Raw genomic sequence first — 19,940 nt, 5'->3', positions numbered from 1 at the left:
TCCCTCCTTTCCTCAGCATGAGGCACAAAAAGTTTAAAGATGGCTGAATAGGAAAATGAGTTGAAGAGAAAATATATTTTTAGCCATTATCTTCACATATAAGACAAAAATAGTAATATTCCTTCTCAGTCCAGTTACAGTTCAGAAAAAAAAAATGATGCCACAGCCAAAGACCCTCTGATTGAGGTTTATAATTGCACAATGAACAAATAAACTACCTAGAAACTGACATCATAATACAATGAGACCAGTCTTCCTGGGTGACCAATCCCCCGAGGTGGAATCAGTTCTCATTCCTTTATAATGTTATTTCATCCTCTCCAGACACACGATGTTGGCCTTTGTCAGCAGAACACCAGGAAAAATGATCTTTAATTCTTACAGCAAGAGAACAACTCCTGCCTTTTCTGTATCATTTTATGATACAAAAATTGCAATAACATTATTGCATGATAACTAATTTACGGTAATGGCTACTAAACTTTGGTTGAATGGAAATCTAAGGAGAGTTTTAGATCAACTCCCAGAAAAACAAACATGTGCACATCTACCCACAATTTGGAGAAGTCTTAAGCCCCAGGATAAGAACCCCCAGCCTAAGGTATAACTTGGAAGAGTCACTTATTTAAATGATGAATGAAGATAATGACTCTCTGTGATCTGATCTAGAGAAAGTTATGAAGCATTACCTTGAAGGGGATCTTGGTTGTCAGGGTGTGTCCATGATAAATGATGGGCATTCCATCATCTCCGTCCCAGCAGTCCAACTCTACACTCCTACAGCCTTGCAGGAGGACCTGTGGGATCAATGAGTAAATCCACCCCAGATGAGCAAATGGAGATAAAGCCTCAAATTAAACCCAGCACAGGCTTCCACATATCAGTGTTCACGCTCCAGGCTGAAACAGAAGGGCCTAAGATTGAAAAGAAACATCATATGTTGGCCAAAGGCCACGATTTATCACAGGTGGGGAAGGGATAGAACAAATTAAGGTGGAAAGAGTGCTGGCCAGAGCTGAATACTAGTGGAAGGTAAAATTTGATAGCAATAGCATGATTGTTTTCCCATCAACTTTGGTCCTTCAAGGGACCTACATATGGTATATCCTGAAATGAAAAAGCCAGGCTAGAGCTCTGTCTGGGCAGATGTCAGAGGAGGTGACACGGGTGCTGATGAGGAAATGAGGACCCTGATTCTTTAATGAACTGAAATACTTATATGAATCTAATCAGGATAAAAGTTCCTCTGGGTGTGGTGCTAAGTTGCTTCAGTTGTGTCCGACCCTTTGGGACCCTATGGACCGTTGCCTTCCAGGTTCCTCTGTCTATAGGGATTCTCCAGGCAAGAATGCTGGAGTGGGTTGCCAAGCACTCCTCCAGGGGGTGATCTTCCTGACCCAGGGACTGTACCTGAGTCTCATGTCTCCTGTATTGGCAGACAGGTTCCTTATCACTAGTGCCACCTGGGAAGCCCAAAGCTCCTCTGTTTAGGCCCAAAACTAATACCTTTGCTGTGAACATGTAGCATGTGAGAAGGGTAGAAGCAAGGAGTTATCAGGTATTTGTTTGCTGTCTAATCCTAGAACAGCATCCACAGCAGAGGCAGTAAATAAATCCATAAACTCCCCTTTTCCATACCCATAGCAGTCATCAGTAATCAGTCATAACACACTTGCCCCCAAAGCTCAGATGCATCATCTCATGACCTCCTCAGCAAAGAACTCCAGGAAAGACTACCAATGAATTAGATGAGATGATACCTATTTGCTTTCCTGGACCTAAAGCTGGAAGCAGAGGCCCTGACCCATGTGTTTGGGTGGCATTTCTGTAATGTTAGCTTGGATCAACTTCATCTTCCATAGACTCTATGTGGGGACCATCTTAAAGATGATGATATTCAAAAGGGTCAACCAAGCTAAGAGGTGTATGTATCTGTGAACAAGCCAACTCTCTGATTTAAGAATCCACATACCTATTTCCATGTAACAGCAATCCAGTAACTGGGGGCTAGTGGCCACTACAGTTGCTATAATACAACTTAGACAGTTGAATCCCCCTTAATGCTTTTATAGGAGATACTTGCTAGATTCTTCCCACTGCACACCATAGAGAACCCAGTTTTTCTAGATGACCTCTCATCCCACAGGGAACTGATTCTGTGGTAAAGAATCCCAAGGTCCTCAGCATTTTTCAGCATTAGAGTATCTAGCGGTGTGTTGCTTTGGGCTGAAACTGTTATGCAACATGACAGCTGGGACATGAGGCTCTCTGTAGTGAGCCACACTGGGAAGAACGTTCACTGACTGGGAGCAGACCAGATGGGTTTTCAGCATGAAAAGATTAAAGGTCTGTATTAAAGTCCACATAACATTAAAGTTTCCACATACCACTAGAATAGGAGAACCAGGGCTGAAAATTCCAGATGAGAACAGGGCTTTCTCTCACTTCTCAAAGACCCCATAAGTAACGAATGTTAGGAGGTAATTGGAGGAGTTGAGGGACAGCAGACTGGTAAGAAATGAAATAAAAGGGAGCCTCACATGTAAGGTTTAATCATATCTGTGAATCTATTTTAGGAGTTTCTGTGCTTTATTCAAAGGCTTGGGGTATAATGTCAAGGAGTTTAAAAAGAAAATGCCCCTGAAAAAAAATTAAAAAAGAAAACTTCCCTGATGTCAAATAGGTAAGTGTAGTAGGTATTAAAGCTAGGACACCAATCCCTGCTTATTTTCCTGGAATAAACACACACACACACACACACACACACACACACACACACACACACACACTTCATTTCTTTCCTGTCGAACAATAGGTTTGAAACTTCTTTTAACCTTGGAATTCTCAGTGCAAACAGAGGGCCAGTATAGAAAGCACATAAACGAGCAAATCTTCAGCTGCAGTGGGCGCAGGGCATGGGACCCTCTAATGTCAGCTCTTCTGTGTCAGCAGCGGAGGTCCCTTGACAGACACTTATTTTGAAAATCGTGACTCTAAGAACATGCCTTCATTTCATAATAAAATCACCTTAAATTTTAGAGTTTAAAAGACATACTCCATACCCGATAAGCTTTGGGACAGAAGTTTAACTCATGCTTTGAGAAATATCTAGAGTAATCTGAAGAATAAAGGAAGCTCAAGTATGCTGGGTTTATGTATACAATACAGTTATAATTTTTACACTTGGACCCCTTCCCCCAACACACAGACATGGACACACACACACACACACACACACACACAGGACCTAGCTAGATCCTCCCGCAATTAACTCATCTTGTGGGAGTTCAGAAAACAGGCAGCATAGACAAAAGTGTTGCAGAAAATACAACAGAAGCAACAGTCATACAGATAATTGAGAGCTGGATGTTTAGGTGAAAAGGATGTGCTTTTTCTAGTCCAGAGACCCTTCTGAGTTTTTGAAAACATTCCCATCAATTTAAGTGTGTAAGGATGGGGCCTACACTTTGTAGGTTTTTTTTTTTTTTTGGTAATAAGTCGGTTGTCATAATGATGGATTAATTTTCTAACAAATTGCAAAACAAAACAAACAATATTCTGGGAATAACTTCATAGACAGTTGCATTTTCTACCATGCTTTCCCACTACAATATATTGATTTATTTAGCATCTAGGCAAGCAATTAGATAGTTTTCTCATGGGAAAATCTAATTTTAGTAGGGGGTAGGTCAGACTAACCAAGATCTAAAAGCTATGAGTCTCAAACTACTACTTATTTATTTATTTATTTTTGCCTAGAATAAAGGTTAAGTATAGATGGGCGGGGGGGGGGGGGGGGGAGAACGGAAAGAAAAAAAGGACAGAAAACAGCTGTATATATCGGCAGTTTCCCACACATCATGTGTCCTCACATTTCGCAATTAACAGCATATAAGCTCATCAAAGGAGGCTGGGGTCAACTTTCTGTGACAGGGGGTTACATAAATAAGATGAATGAAAACCACATTCCCAGTGAAATTCTCGGTACCTGGCTGTAGAGTTCTACTGAGGATTCTCCTTTGAGCTGATGGCCCGTGAGGTAGGTATTGTGTGAAGATTCAATGTAATAGTAGGAGAGGGGCAGCTGCATTTCTTTAACGTTCTCCTGTGACTCATCATTTTTCGAGGCAAAATTATCTTTATCCATCAGAAACCTAGGGGAAATAATTTTCTCAGACTTGCATAGGAAAACTATATACTCTCTTTTCTGAAGTATAGTTGACTTAAAATATATTAGTTTCAGGTGTGCATGCTAAATTGCTTCAGTCGTGTCCATCTCTGTGCGACCCCATGGGCGGTAGCCTGCCAGGCTTGTCTGTCCACGGGATTCTCCAGGCAAGAACACTAGAGTGGGTTGCTACGCCCTCCTCCAGGGGATATTCCCGATCCAGGGATTGAACCTGCATCTCTTACATCTCCTGCATTGGTAGGCGGATTCTCTACCACTAGCATCACCTGGGAAGCCCAGTTTCAGGCATACAACATAGTGATTCAGTATTTTTATAGCTTATACTCCATAAAGCTATTATAAAACATTGGCTATATTTCCTGTGCTGTACATTAATCCTTGTATTTATCATATATATCTTTTAGTCCCCTTTTCCTATCTTTTAAAAAAAATTATTTTATTTGTGACTGCACCACATGGCAAAACTAAGGTTCCCCCACCAGGGGTTGAACCTGTGCCCCCTGCATTGGAAATGTGGTCTCAATCCCTGGACCACTGGGGAAGTCCCCCTTCCCCGATCTTGTCCCTCTCCCAAGCCCCCTCTCCACTAGTAACAGCTAGTTTGTTCTCTGTATCTGAGTCTATTTGAAAAATGTACATGCTTAAATGATGGCAAAAATATTTTAAAAGTTACCTTGCAAATCCTTCAAATGACATTAGGCCTTGATGACACATACTAACGCTAGGCTCGAACTTCTGCAAGGGATACAAAAGGAGTGTTATTTAGGTAAAGGAAACTAAAGGGGAAAAAACCACCACATCATTTTTTAAAACTGTTCTGTTTTCATCAGGAAATATCTAAACCAAATATTTGGACTAATTTAGTTATGGAGTGGTAAAATGTAGTTTTTCAGTCCAAAAGAAAACATTTATTATGTGTGAGTTTATTATAGGAAGCATATTTATTTAAGAGGAAAAAAAGAGAGAGGGAGAAAGGAATAAAGCTGATTTATATGGAAACAAACAGTATCAGTTTATCCAGGTGAAGATGGGGATCAGAACAGCAGCTACTACAGAGCTGGTGGGAGGTGAAATGTGAAGATCCATTCAGGACAGTGTTCACTCTCCACCATATCTTAGTGCATACTCAGTCATGTGATCATAATCTTATATTTTTAGCATCGCCAGTGATCAAGTCCAGTTGCTGGCCAGCTAATCCACTGATTCCTAATCAATTGACAAGGGAGGCTAAAAGCCTAGATTAGTTCTGTTGCATGTCGTGCAGCCACAGTGAACCATCTGGCCCCCTCTCTTCCCTCATCCCCTAGAGGAAGCCATGACCACTTCCTCTGGGTTACAGTGACAGCTTCCTTCCCAGTTTCTCTGGCCTTCACTCCTTCCCTAGCCAGTTTATACTCCAGTGGGGCCAGAGTGACCTCTTAGAAACTTAAATCATCTTCTTCCCCTGCTCAAAAATTTCCAGTAGCATCCCATCTCACATGGACTCCTTACCATGGCCTAAGATGCCTGGGTGGTTTGGCCCCTGCCCACCTGTCTGAAATCAAGTCTGCTACAATCCCTCTGGCTTTTGTTATTCCTCACAGACTCCAAGCTGGCTTCTGCTTGCTACTCTCTGTCTGGAAAGCTCTCTCCTTAGACCCTCAAAAGGCTTAATCATTCAGGGCTCAGCCCAAGTGTTACCTCCCTCGAGTGGCCTTGGCTTACTCCTCTGAGCCCTCCATTCCCTTACTGTGCTCAGTGTTTTTTCAGAGCCCATGATTACCTGAAATTACATGATATCTTTATTCATTTACAGTTTGCCTCACCCACTAGAGTGTAAACTGCCATAAGGGTCAGAACTTGATCCTCTCAACTACTATATTTCCAGGCCCAGAGTAGAAGCTAATAAACATTTGTTAGACAATCAACATAGCTGATGACCTAACTACCAATGCCATTGCATGTGCTGGAACAACAAACAACAATCACGTACTGATTCCTTACGGTAGCCACAGGGAAAAGAAGACTTGTTTAGGTACTAAGCTGTAGCTGACTATTGCAATGCCATGGAGTGTAGCCCACCAGGCTCTTCTATCTGTGGGATTTCCCAGGCAAGAAAACTGGAGTGGGTTACCATTTCCTTCTCCAGAGCATCTTCCCGAATCAGGGGTCAAATCTGAGTCTCCTGCACTGGCAGGCGGATTCTTTACCACTGAGCCACCAGGGAAGCACCAATGGACAGAGGCGCCTGGTGGGCTATATAGTCCATGGGATGGAAAAAGAGTCAGACATGACTTAGCAACTAAACAACGACAGCAAAAGAAAAAGGTTTAGGACCTATGTTAACTGTATGTTAAATAAGAACACTTACATATTTGTTTTTTTTTTTTTAAATAACCTTCTATTTCTCTCCCAGACTTTAAAGTCATTGGAAGGAAGTATAAAAAGAGTAAACGTTCAGCAGAAAATAATAAGAATAGTTGGAAGCTTTACACATGTGCTTGCACACAAGAGATACAAACCTGGATAATGCTGAGGATTTCATCATAAGTATAGTGTTCTCCTTGGCAATTCACTAGGAAGTCATTGAGCTGGAGGATGCCAACTCCAAATACACCCAGAGATGCGCTCTCCACCCCGGTGCCATTTGTCACAATACTTGCAGCAGCAATGGCGTCAGATATCTGCCTCTGGTTGTCGGACAGCTGCTGCTTACTCTTGATGAATAATCCCAAATCTGAGACATTTCTGGTCAGCAAATCTGAAACAGAACCACCAACAGAACATGGACAGGCTAGCCAGAATCTTTCATAAAGCCCATTTTGGAGATAATGGTGTTGTGGAAATATTAAGCTGTAGTAACTCTTCACTAATCTGTCTAAACAAGCCATCAAGCTCAGTGCTTCTTCCTGGCTTCACATAGTTGAAAGAATAATAAAAAAAAAGAATTAGTGAATAAATAAAAGAAATGAAGAGAGCTAGGTCAATGATCCTAAAAGCCCATAAACTTCAGTATCAGATGCAAACTAATGTAAATTCGGTTGGGGACTTTAGGCTGAATTCAGACTTTGGTTTTTGAGAATATCCACTTCTATGACTAAGCATGCATGGAAGACGTACCCTTAAGATTACAGTTTTTCTGCACTTTAAAAGTGTAACTGTAAAAAAAAAATGTAACTGCAAACGTTTGTGTGCAGGTGCCTATATGAACATATGTTTTCAATTCATTTGGGTAAATACCAAGGAGTACAGTTGCTGGATTATATGGTAAGAGTACATTCTATTTTGTAAGAAACAGCCAAATTCTCTTCTGAGTTGGCTGTACTGTTTTACCCTCCCATTAGGCGATGGCACCCCACTCCAGTACTCTTGCCTGGAAAATCCCATGGGCGGAGGAGCCTGGTGGGCTGCCGTCTATTGGGTTGCACAGAGTTGGACACGACTGAGCGACTTCACTTTCACTTTTCACTTTCATGCATTGGAGAAGGAAATGGCAACCCACTCCAGTGTTCTTGCCTGGAGAATCCCAGGGATGGGGGAGCCTGGTGGGCTGCCGTCTATTGGGTTGTACAGAGTCGGACACGACTGAAGCGACTTAGCAGCAGCAGCAGCAATGCCCTAGTTGCTCCACATTTGCACCCACTTTGGTATGGGTAGTCATTTTCATTCTAACCACCATGGAGAACAGTGTGTCAGTTTCTTGCAAAGCTAAATATAGGCTCACCATAGGATCCATCAACTCCAGTCCTACCTGTTTGGTGAGTTGAAAACATGTCCACAAAAAAACCTGCATACCAAATATTTACAGCAGCTTTCTACATAATTGCTAAAACTTAGAAGCAACCAAGATGTCTTTTAATAGGTGAATGGGCAAGCATACACATAACAAAATATTACTCAGCAATATAAAGAAATGAGCTGTCAAACCATGAGAAGACATCAAGAAACCTTAAACACATATTGCCCAGTGGAAGGAGCTAGTCTGAAAAGGCTACATACATACTGTATGATCCCAACTATATGACATCCTGGGAAAAGCAAAGCAAAGATCAGTATTTGCCAGGGGTTCAGAGGAGAGTTGGAGAATGACAAGACGGAGCACAGCGGGTCTTTAGGACAGTGGAACTATTCTGTATACTATTGTAATGGCAAAAACATGTCATTATACTTCTGTGAAAACCCATAGATAACACAGACAGTGAACATTAATGTAAATTATGGACTTCAAATATATCAGTATTGGCTCAACTGTAACAAATATACCACACTAATGCAGAAAATTACTAAGGGGGGAACTGTATATATGGGGGCAGAGCATACAGAAACTCTCTGTACTCTCTGCTCATTTTTCTGTTAACTGTCCTAAAAAATAGTCTGTTATTTTTTTGAAAACTACAACTACTTGACAAATCTAGTTATGTACATTTATAACTAAGGTTGAAAAAGGTTGGTATTCTTAGCTTAAGGACAATATGTGTTTAAATAATTAAAAAAGAAAATGCAGGAAAGAGGACTATGTTCTTTTTGTTTTTTGCTTTTTAGAAAGGTTTATGGTTTCCAGGAAAAACAGAAGAGAAAAACAATAGGCCTAAAATACATGGGTGGTGATGGTAATGGTGGTGGCAGTGAATGGGATCAAGGAATAGAGATTCTGGTTTGCGCATTAGGAAAAATGTCCTCAATGTTCAGGCAGGAGTACTTTGCTGAGGTCAGGGAAGGCTCTCCTGTCAAAGGGCAGACAGCTCCCAGTGCTGGGTGGAGCACCCACCCACCTGGATGCAGGGAAGAAACTGGCAGTTCCCAACTGGGACGTGCCACAAACTTCGTGGACATTTGGAAATAAGTGGGAAAGGATTTTTAGTTGTCAGAATGACTGGAAGGCTCTACTGGTTAAATATATTCTAGATTCTATGGACAGACCCATACAATGATGAATTTCCTAGTCCAAAATGCTAATAATACCATCCCCATAACACTCCCATTAGAGAAATGATTCTCTAAGCATTTAACCATGCTCCTGGGGGTAGTGTGCCACATGGGACAGGCTGAAGGTTTGCATGACTGGGTCTCTAACTATTTTTAGTTAGAAAGGTCTCAAAAGGAAATATTAAATTGCCACACAAACCTAGGTCAGGCTGAAGACCGCTGATATTTTCGTCAATGGTCAGGTTGGTATAGAGTGGGGCTGCCTCAGAGCCAGCTCGGTCACAGGGTACGGCGTAGATGTCAAAGAGGTCCTTCAGGTCCTTGCGGCTCCTCACACTGGGCACAGGATGGAGAACACCTTGTCTTTAGCTTCGTTTTAACAAGGGAAGGGTAAGAGGAGGAAAGGCTGAGAAGAAAGCCGGCCGTACCTGAATGATTTGAACAGCTCAACAAATTCCACAAAACTCATGCTGCTGTCTGAAACCATGAAGCTCTGAAAGCCCTGCATCCCTCCTTTGATCTTCCCTGGCCAGCAGCTGCTGCTGTTCCAAGCACTGCAACAAAGACACGGCCTTGATGGGCAGAACTGGGACTGGTTCTGTCACTCTGCCCTAAGAGACGTTCTCAGATTAGCAACATGAACAGAAAGATGGACAGCAGTCACTGAAGTTTAGGCTCTTTTCTTTCTAAGCATTGCTTTGATTATTACACCTTTTCATTTCTCTCCAAATTCATCTATATTGCATCAGAGGAAATAAAACATTATATACTGAAACCACTTCATGTTTACAGCCTATTTAATAAGGGCACAAAGCTGAGTTAATATTCCTCTACAAATCAAAACAGGTCTTTGAAATCACAGGTCAATGAGAGGAAAAAAAAACCCATAAATTCAGTGGTTTTGAAGAAAAGTCATTTTAAAAAAGAGTCTCACGTTGTGCATTTATAACTTATGGAAAATTATTCATGTGCTTTCATATATTTTAAATCATAGAAACACATTTAAGAAGAAAATCTTGAATGTATCAATGTCTTCCCTTTCTCCTTTCTTAACCAGTTTTTAGATGAAAACAAGGGTTTTTAATGCTAATGGAAAATGTGAGTCACAAAAATATTAAGGGTGGAAAGAAGCCAACTCTTGCCTAGAATTATATTTGCACCTGCCAAGGCTGTATCTATTTAATATAAAAATATCAGTCATCTGGGTCAAAAATTCAGTCTAGCTCTTTCACAATATTTTTTTATTTCCTATGCTGGTTCCTTGAAAGGAGAGTATGAGAAATGTTCTGGCTGGTTTTTGGTCAAACCAATTAGTAGGATCTTTCTTTTTTTTTTTCATTTTTGTTGTTGTCCTTAATTTTTCATTTTTAAAATATTTCAAATATATAAGAAAATAGAGAGAATATAGTAATGAATAGCTAGCTTGTCCTTGATCCTTTCAACAGTGTTTATTTATGGAAAATTATTTTGTGCTGACATCTGAAGGTCACCTCCATTAATGGAAGAGTATTACAAATGGATAGATTTATGGTATTATACTTTGTAGGCCTGGGTTGTTGATTCCCCAGTATGGTGTGGGAAACAGAGGGTAGAGCTTGAAGAAGAGGACAAAGGTCTGATAACAAATTGGTTTTTCATTTGAATTTAAACATGTATGTTTCATGCCTGCCTTCCTCTGGTCCCCCGACCAGCCACTGTCTGTAGGTACCCGACTCCCTCTAATTTTAGGAACCTCTATTCTGTTCGGTTCCTTCCTGGGGCTCAGTCTTGCTCTCTTCTTGAAGAGTATTCAGGCTGACTTCTCTTGTCCCGCCTTGTCTTCTCTTATTGGCCCCCTTGTCCTCCTATGGCGGAGTCCTCTGATTTTGCATCTGGCGCGGTAGTCTCTCTACTTTTACCTCTTTGAAAACATTTTCCTCGTTTACTTTGTCTTCCCTTTTCCTGCTTATGAGAGATTGAAATAAAGGGAAAGGCCACTTAACCGTAGTTATGTGGCTGTTTTATTTTCCCAGGATACTGTTTAGGCTGAAATATAAGGCAAAGAATTCTGATCCTTTGTAGCTGGAATTTTGTTACAAACCTACAAACCTTGCAAAAGTGGTAAAAAGATTTTTCAGGTACCTGTGACCCAGTTAAGCCAAATGCAGAAATGACATTCATTATTCACACCGTGAAAGGATGCTTCCCTTTAAAAGAGGATTTACTGTAGGGTTTTTATCTATAGCAAGCTTCCAAGAGAGAGAGAAAGAGAGAGGTACAGAGAGACACCCAGAGAGACAGACGGAGACAGAGAGACAAGGAAAGAGAAAAAGAGACATGGGGAGGAGAGAAATGTGGGGAGGAAGAGAAGGAGAAAGGAAGGGGGGTGATGCATGTGTGTTAAGTGTGTGTGTATAAAAGTGTTTCTAAACCAGTACCTGTCCAGACCCATTTCCTCCTCCTACTTCTCTGACGAAGTATAGAATTTTTTTTATTTTTTATTTTTTATAAATCATGGTTGTGTCTGGAATCTCAACGTTTCTTAAACTTTAGTGTGGGGTTGAGGGAGATGGTATGGCATTCTGATTCCTCTGAAAGACTTTCATTTTAATATGTTTTTTTAAGAGGGTGGCTGTTTCAAATCTTTAATTGGCATGGACCTTAAAAAATTATTTACAATAATATCAGCTTTAGGATTATATCTAAACCTCTTCAACTGGCTGTAAGACGTTCATTTCTCCAGACATGTACATCTTATACATGAGAAGAGTGTTAAATATATTTCACTCATTAGCAAAGGATCAAGTTGCTTACATTAAAACATTTATTCTTCATTTAGAGCAGTGCTATCCAATAGAACTTCCTGCAATGATAGAAATGTTCTTTATCTGCACTGTTTAGTACATACAGTAGCACCAGCCTGTGGTAGCTATGTAACACTTTTAATGTGCCTGGTGTGACTGAGGAACTGAATTTGAAGTTTTATTTTAATTAAATTTGAATTACAATTAAATTTTCTTGTGGCTGCTGTGCTGTGCTAAGTCATGTCTGACTCTTTGTGATCCTATGGACTGCAGCCTGCCAGGCTCCTCTGTCCATGGGATTCTCCAGGCAAGAATACTGGAGTGGGTTGCTGTACCCTCCTCCAAGGGATCTTCTTGACCCAGGGATCCTGTGGCTCCCACAATGTAGGCAGATTCTTTATTGCTGCGTCACTGGGGAAGTCCTTTCCTGTGGCTAGTGGCTGCTAGGTCAGACAGTACAGATTTAGAGACTGACAGCTCATGTTTTGTTACTATCACTAGCCTTTGAAGGACTGGTTTGTCAAAAAATATTAGAAGCCATTGTAGTAATGTGAGGGGCTTCCCTGGTGGCTCAGATGGTAAAGAATCTGCCAGCAAAGCAGAAGACCTGGGTTCAATCCCTGGGTTGGGAGACCCCCTGAAGAAGGAAATGGCTACCCACTCCAGTATTCTTGCCTGGAGAATTCCATGGACAGAGGAGCCTGACGGGGTACAGTCTATGGGGTCACAAAGCAGTGTGTATAGTAGCAATGTGAGAAAGTAGGAAAATGCAGTCAAGAAAATTAATAGCTTTTAAAATTTGGAGGTTTTCAGTTTTAAAGTGATTGTTAGAGACCATCTTTCGACAGAGCGCGGGAAGAGGATGCCCTCCTACACAACCTGCATGGTGTAAAGGGTCCTTCTTTTTATCATGTTAAGGCCCCACCTGGTTGGGCTCTTGTTGGAAGCAGGCAGCACAGGGGACGACACTGGCCTGATGGGAGATGACGCCCCGGCAGCCAAGGTAGGGGGCCCAGTCGTGGTCAAGGAGTGGGCTCTTCTGGAAGGGAGAGGGTTGGGAGGGCTCATGATGGCATTTGCCTCTGTGAGAGTGGAAGACAGAAGAGAGACAATGACTCTGATTATACTTTCCCCCAGAAATCAGATAGAAAAGATGTTTCTGAATGTCTGAGGAAGTCAATCTATACAGGCAATTACTGTATAAGAAGCATTAAAATATTTTGGTGAGTCTCAATCCTGGCTACACATCAGAATCATCTGGGGAACTTAGGGCATGGATATCCTGGACTCACACAGAGTCTGAATCGTTTGGGCTGGGGTGTGGCTAGAGCATGCAGAGAGTCTTTAAAAAGCTCTAATATCCAGCCAGGAGGTAAGAATCACTGGTCTAATCCAGTGATTTGATTGTATCTTTCAAATCTAATATTCCTTGTCAATAAAGGCAAGTTAACTAGTTAGTATTTTCTTCTAAGTACAACTAACGTTTGCAAACTTGTGTTTGCAGAAATACCTCTTGGGTTCCATCATCCAGTTAAAAACAAAGGTAAGCATATTTAATAAGATAAGAGTTTAGTTAAGAAGGTCTGTGATACTTAAATCTCAATTTAAGACCAAATGCATGTTTTCCCTTTTAAAAAACCCTCAGATGTGAAGATACTGCTTTACCTGATTCTTCTTGTTCATTGACATCCTGAGGATCAGAACCACTCCGGCTCCGACTCTCTTTGTGTGTTTTGGCCTTTCGGGTGGCCATCTCGTCATCTGTCACCTCTCCACTCTCACCCTGGAAACAGAAAACTCACCATGCTTATCTTTCCCATCACTGCTTAGCTCAGGTAGGTCCCTATGTTTTCACTGATCCACCATCAGTACCACCTCCCCCTGGTGAAACCAGTAAAGACCTATGTGAAGGCTGACCAAGTGTTCCCTTGTTCTGTTTATCCCATGTGTTCTTCATGATAATGCAGTACTCCTTGGGGTTGAAAGGGTGACAAGAGAAGTCATAAGGTCCCTGAAGTCTGTGCAGAGACAGAATTATGAAGCAGATAAAGTTCAACCTAGGCATCAACAGCCTCCCAAGTGCAAAGAGTGGAACTTCTCCCAGTTAACCATGAAGAAAATGTATTACACTATAGTGATAATATAAACAATGTAATATATAATATAGAGCAATATATATTATATATATATATATATATATCATGCTAAAAAACAAAACACAAAATTTACCATCTTAACCATTTTTAATGCTTCCCTTGTGGCTCAGATGGTAAAGAAGCTGCCTGCAATGTGGGAGACCTGGGTTCCATCCCTCAGTCAGGAAGATCCCCTGGAGAAGGAACTGGCAACCCACTCCAGTATTCTTGCCTGGAGAATCCCATGGACAGAAGAGTCTGGCAGGCTACAGTCCATGGGGTTGCAAAGAGTCAGATACAACTGAGCAACTAACACACACATGACAATTTTTAAGTCTACCATAGAGAAAGTGGTGCTAACTATTTGTATCTTGTTGTGCAAGACATTTCTAGGACTTTTTCACTTTTGCAAAACTGATACTCTATACTCATTAAACAACTCCCCCTTTCCCCTTCACCTTAGTCCCTGGCAACCACCATTCTATTTTCTGTTTCTAAGAGTTGGACCTCTCTAGTATCTCATACCTGTAACTGGATCATGCAGTATTTGTCCTTTTGTGACTGACTTATTTCACTTAGGATAATGTCCTCAAGGTCATCCATGTTGCAGCACATGACAGGATTTCCCTCTTTTTATCCCCATTGTATGTACATGTTACTTCCCTGGTGGCTCAGATGGTTAAGCGTCTGTCTACAATGTGGGAGACCCGGGTTCGATCCCTGGGTCGGGAAGATCCCCTGGAGAAGGAAGTGGCAATCCACTCCAGTACTATTGCCTGGAAAATCCCATGGACAGAGGAGCCTGGTAGGCTACAGCCCATGGGGTTGCAAAGAGTTGGACATGACTGAGTGACTTTACCTTTACCTTTTCTTTATCCTTCATTGGTGGATGGACACTTGCTTCTCTTGTTAATATATTTTAAATTGAGTTCTAGCCTTCTGACCCTCCAAGACCTTCCTAATATGATCCTTGTTCCTTACTATCCTTTCTTTGCCCACCACAGAGCCCATGCTCCAACCTGAAGCCTGAAACCAGGGCCCCCTGTGCCAGAGAGACGTTCCCCTGCACTGTCTGCCTGGTGAATCCTATATGTCCTTTAAGACCCACCTCTCGCCTTCTCTGTGGAGCCATCCCTGCCTGACTCCCAGTCTTCTATTTCCCTTCTCTCTACTCCCACAGCACTTTGCAGACAGTGTGACAGTGACTCTTACTTAGATCTCACTGTGTTAGCATCTCTGTGTCCCTCTATGGACCCTGACTTTTTGCTGGTGGTGACTCAGTTCCTTGTAACTGGGTTTGGCATCCAGTGGGCACTTGGTGAGCTCTTGTATTTTATTTGTTTTACATCTCACCCTGTCCCCAATGCAAATGACCTAAAATAGTTTATGGTTATGTAGATTATACAGTGGTCCCAGATGACTGGGTTGGATGCTTAATAAACAAGTAACACTCTACCCTCATAAGGATTTTCTTCTTTTTCTTAGTGTTGCTTATGCTCAAGGTGTTGGGCTTCTCAACGCTCTTTGCTGATGTCCCAGGGCTGGGGTTTCGAGTACTCCATCGTCTGCCACCAAACAGCTCTACAGCTTGAGCCAAAGTTGGGCCTTCATATCGTCCATCCTCCTGTAAAAGAGACACATTCTGAACCCATAAGGGAAGAATGAGTAAAGGGGAGTAAATGTATCAAAGGCTTTCAGGAAATTCCCAGAGGCAGAGGAGCACAGGCTGTCACCAAAGAATAATGATATGGCCACCCAAGTGGCTCTGTTTTCTAACTGTCCAGGCTCTCTGTTGGGGATTTCATCAAGTCCTCTGTGGTCCTGGTCACATCCAGCTGAGTTCCAGCGTTGTGCTTTATCATATTCTGCTGAGTTCCAGCGTTGTGCTTTAATACAGCCACGTTCAATTGGGATTAACAAAAAAATTTCCCTTTCCACTTTCAGAAGTTATATTTCAGCATTATCACTGCAGGCAAATTCATTAAGATGTACTTTGTAAATCTGGGCTTTGAAGGACTTGGAGGGTGTATATATATGTGTGTATGACTCTATTGAAGTAAAATCAAGTTCTATTTGTTATTTCATCACTCTAGACATATTTTCACCTAGCTTGATGCTTGGGACAGTTTTAAAGTCAGAGTAGGTGGAGTACATGAAATTCATTTTGAAGGGCTTTGGGGGCTGCCATTTTCCTCAGTGACTGGTATCCAAGGACAGAGAGCCCAGGGGACTCAGAACACCATGTATATTATGATGCCTTGAGCAGGGAAAACATCCTCAGTGGGCACATAATGGTTTACAATAGCTGCTTCTTGTAAGGCAGCTCTATGTAACATGCACTGACTATCAGAAGGGATTGAGTAATTAAACAGTGCTCAACAATTCTCCTTATAATTCAGGAAAGGTAATAAAACTACGAAAAGTCACATATGAATTAAAGACAATATTGATATTTCACAAGTTGTAGAAAAAGCACCTTTTAAATCTATTTCTATTTACTATCTTTACTTTCTACAAGCTTTTAAGGTTATTCCTCCTTTGCATATGCAAAGAAGTGCTTATAAATAGATTTTGGCTTTATTGTAGACAATATGCAAATAATAAAGCGACTTTGTGTGCGAGCGTGTGTGCATGTGTGTATGTGTTTGCTCCTTCATGTCTGCGCTTGTCTCTAATGTTCAATGACTATCTGATTTGATGACTTGAGTTGTGACCTCCTACTTCCTGAATCCCGTTTACGGATCCCAGGATGCTTAGTGAATTGGATACTTGGTGATCTTTTGAATGATATATGATGAAACATTTTGGTGACCTTCTGTCCTGAATAGCTGTGATTTATGCCTGTCTGTGGATCATTTTTCTTTTCTTTAACCATACCAAATTTTACTTTATCTCTTGTCCCTGGATATAGTCTTGGGTCTATCAGTCAATGAGGAACATCCTCCCTTGACCAATGGTTGGTATAGGACCCAAATAAGCCAATCAAACTCACCAACCCTGACATGTACACACTACTATATTTAAAATGAATAATAATCAACAAGGTCCTATAATACAGCTCAATGTTATGAGGCAGCCTGAATGGGAAGGGAGTTTGGGAGAGGATGGATACATGCATATGTATGGCTGAGTCCCTTCGCTATCCATCTGAAACTGTCACAACACTGCTTGCTAATTGGCTCTATCCCAATACAAAATAAAAAGTTAAAAAATCCTCCACCCCTGGAAAATGAATCTTGAATGGAGTGATGCAAAGAATGAAAATGGCTGGAGATGACTCTACCTGGTGCAGGCCTGCTGGAGAGAGTTCCTGCTAACAAGTCACCAAACTGACCGCAAAGTGACACAATTTCACAAACTGATTCTTAACTACCTTATTGCATAATATACTCTGATTACGAAAAAAATCCTGTAAAAATTTTTCTGTGGGTTTTAACTAATACATCTTTAAACATTAAACCTAATGCTTAAACAGAGTAGACCACTTCATTAAAATTTAAAAGCTCTTCTCTGCAAAAGACATGGTCAAGAAAGTTAGAAGACAAGCCACAGGCTGGGAGAAAATATTTGAGAAGAAACGTCTGACAAAGGTCTGTTATCCAAAATGTACAAAAGAATTTTAAAACTCAACAATAAGAAAACAAATGACTCAATCAAAAAATAAATCAAAGAATTTGACAGACACCTCACCAAAGTATATATACAGGTGGCAAATAAGCATATGAAAAGACGTTCCGCATCATATGTCATCAGAGAAACGTGAAGTAAGACAACGAGATACAACTGCACACCTATTAGAATGGCGGAAATTGAGAACACTGACAACACCAAATGCTGGTGAGGATGCAGAGCAATAGGAACTCTCATTTGTTGCTGGTGGGAATGAAAAATGGTACAGCCACTTTAGAAGGCAGTTTCTTACAAAACTAAACACACTTTTCCTGTATGATTCAGCAATCACACTCCTTGATATTTACCCAATTGAGTTGGAAACTTGTGTCTATACCAAAACCTGAACATGGATATTTATACTTGCTTCATTCATAATTGCCAAAACTTGGAAGCAACCCAGAAATCCTTTAGTAGGTGAATGAATGAATCAACTGTGGTTCACTAAGACAATGACATTTCATTCAGTAATAAAAAGAAATGAACTATTGAGCTGCAAGCAGACATGGGGAAAAACTTAAATGCATATTACTAAGTGAAAGAAACCAATCTGACAAAGGCTACGTATTCTATGATTTCAACTATATAACAGCTGGAAAAGGCAAAACTATGGAGACAATAAAAAGATCAGTGGTTGCAGGGGACTAAAAGAGGGTGGTATGGAGTGGGAGCAAGATGAACAGGCAGAGCACACAGGATATTTGGGGCAGTGAAAATGCTCCATATGGCATTGCAGTGATGGCTATATGTCAATATACTATATCTGTACAAGCCCATAGAGTGTACAGCACCAAGAGTGAACTCTAAAGCAAACTATGGACTTTGGGAAATTGCGACATGTTAACATAGGTTTATCCTTTGTGAAACGATGTCTAGTCAAGGCTATAGTTTTTCCAGTGGTCATGTATGGATGTGTGAGTTGGACTGTGAAGAAAGCTGAGCGCCAAAGAATTGATGCTTTTGAACTGTGGTGCTGGAGAAGACTCTTGAGAGTCCCTTGGACTGCAAGGAGATCCAATCAGTCCATCCTAAAGGAAATCAGTCCTGAATATTCTTTGGAAGGACTGATGCTGAAGCTGAAACTCCAATACTTTGGCCACCTGATGTGAAGAACTGACTTCTTGGAAAAGACTCTGATGCTGGGAAAGATTGAAGGTGGGAGCAGAAAGGGACAACAGAAGATGAGATGGTTGGATGGCATCACTGACTCAATGGACGTGAGTTTGAGTGAACTCCGGGAGTTGGTGATGGTGCAGTCCATGGGGTCACAAAGAGTCGGACATGACCGAGTGACTGAACTGAACTGAACTGATCCTTTGTAAAAAACGTACCATTCTTGTTAATCATGTTGATAATGGGGGAGCTATGTATGTGTGGGGACAAGAGGTTTACGGGAAATCTCTGTACTTTCCTTTCAATTTTATAATAAACCTAAAAATGCCCTAAAAAATAAAATCTTTAATAAAATTTAATAGACCCATTACCATGTACATATAAAAGAATCAGCCTCTACTGCTTGGGTTTTTCTAAATTCAGAACATCTTAACATGGGCCAAGCTTTATTATTAATGGAAATATTTTAGGCCTGTAAAAGGCAGGATGCCTTTGTTTAATCTTTAAAGGAGACCTTCTGGGAACTAAAATGTACTTTGAATCTTCCTTTTGTTTTATACAAAACAATAAACTTGCTTGGGATGGATGAAAGATGTACCTTCTATTTTAAATTTGGGCTATAGCAAGTGAAGGTACATTCTCAGTTTTAGAAAACGGTTCATGTGAACCGTTCATGAGAATTAGGAAATTGATTCCTTAAAAAATATGCATGTACTTTTGGGACTTCCTTGGTGGTCAAGTGGTTAAGACTCCACACTCCCTTTGTGGAGGGTGTGGGTTCAGGCCCTGGTCAGGGAACTAGATACCACGTGCTGTAACTAAGAGTTTGCATGCCGCAGTGAAAAGATCCTGCATCCCAAGACTAAGGATCCAGCACGCAGCAACAAAGATCTAAGATCCTGAGTGCCACAATTAAGACCCATGGAGCTAAATAAATACAGATATATATTTTTAAATTCATGTACTTTTAACTTGGCATATCTTTGCATATCATACCTTAAAGACTCTTAAAACAATCTAACTCTTCAAATAGACGCCCCACTTTTTCCTTGGAGATAGCTAGAATCTGTTTCTGTTGTATACAAAGAAGTTTACTGATAATCCTGTGTATAACCTCCTTGGCTTCCCAGAGATCTTTCCAAATAT

The 19,940-nt window shown here is 41.0% G+C and overlaps 1 protein-coding gene across 5 annotated transcripts in view; it reads right to left on the bottom strand.

Annotated features, from left to right (window-relative positions):
* The window catches only part of PLCE1 (phospholipase C epsilon 1), a 374,028-nt gene that overhangs the window by 51,533 nt on the left and 302,555 nt on the right, over positions 1–19,940 (bottom strand). For all 5 annotated transcript variants that reach the window (XM_060405024.1, XM_060405025.1, XM_004020045.6 and 2 more), the window contains 9 exons: positions 15,469–15,636; positions 13,543–13,660; positions 12,803–12,959; positions 9,523–9,648; positions 9,294–9,430; positions 6,691–6,929; positions 4,863–4,924; positions 3,989–4,154; positions 690–797 (listed from right to left, as the gene is read on the bottom strand). In XM_060405024.1, coding sequence (XP_060261007.1) covers positions 690–797; positions 3,989–4,154; positions 4,863–4,924; positions 6,691–6,929; positions 9,294–9,430; positions 9,523–9,648; positions 12,803–12,959; positions 13,543–13,660; positions 15,469–15,636 — 1,281 coding nt within the window. The remainder of the gene's footprint in view (positions 1–689; positions 798–3,988; positions 4,155–4,862; positions 4,925–6,690; positions 6,930–9,293; positions 9,431–9,522; positions 9,649–12,802; positions 12,960–13,542; positions 13,661–15,468; positions 15,637–19,940) is intronic.

Source organism: Ovis aries, chromosome 22 (assembly GCF_016772045.2).
Source record: "Ovis aries strain OAR_USU_Benz2616 breed Rambouillet chromosome 22, ARS-UI_Ramb_v3.0, whole genome shotgun sequence".
Classification (NCBI taxonomy): Eukaryota; Metazoa; Chordata; class Mammalia; order Artiodactyla; family Bovidae; genus Ovis; species Ovis aries.
This window is presented reverse-complemented; position numbering and strand designations above follow the sequence as displayed.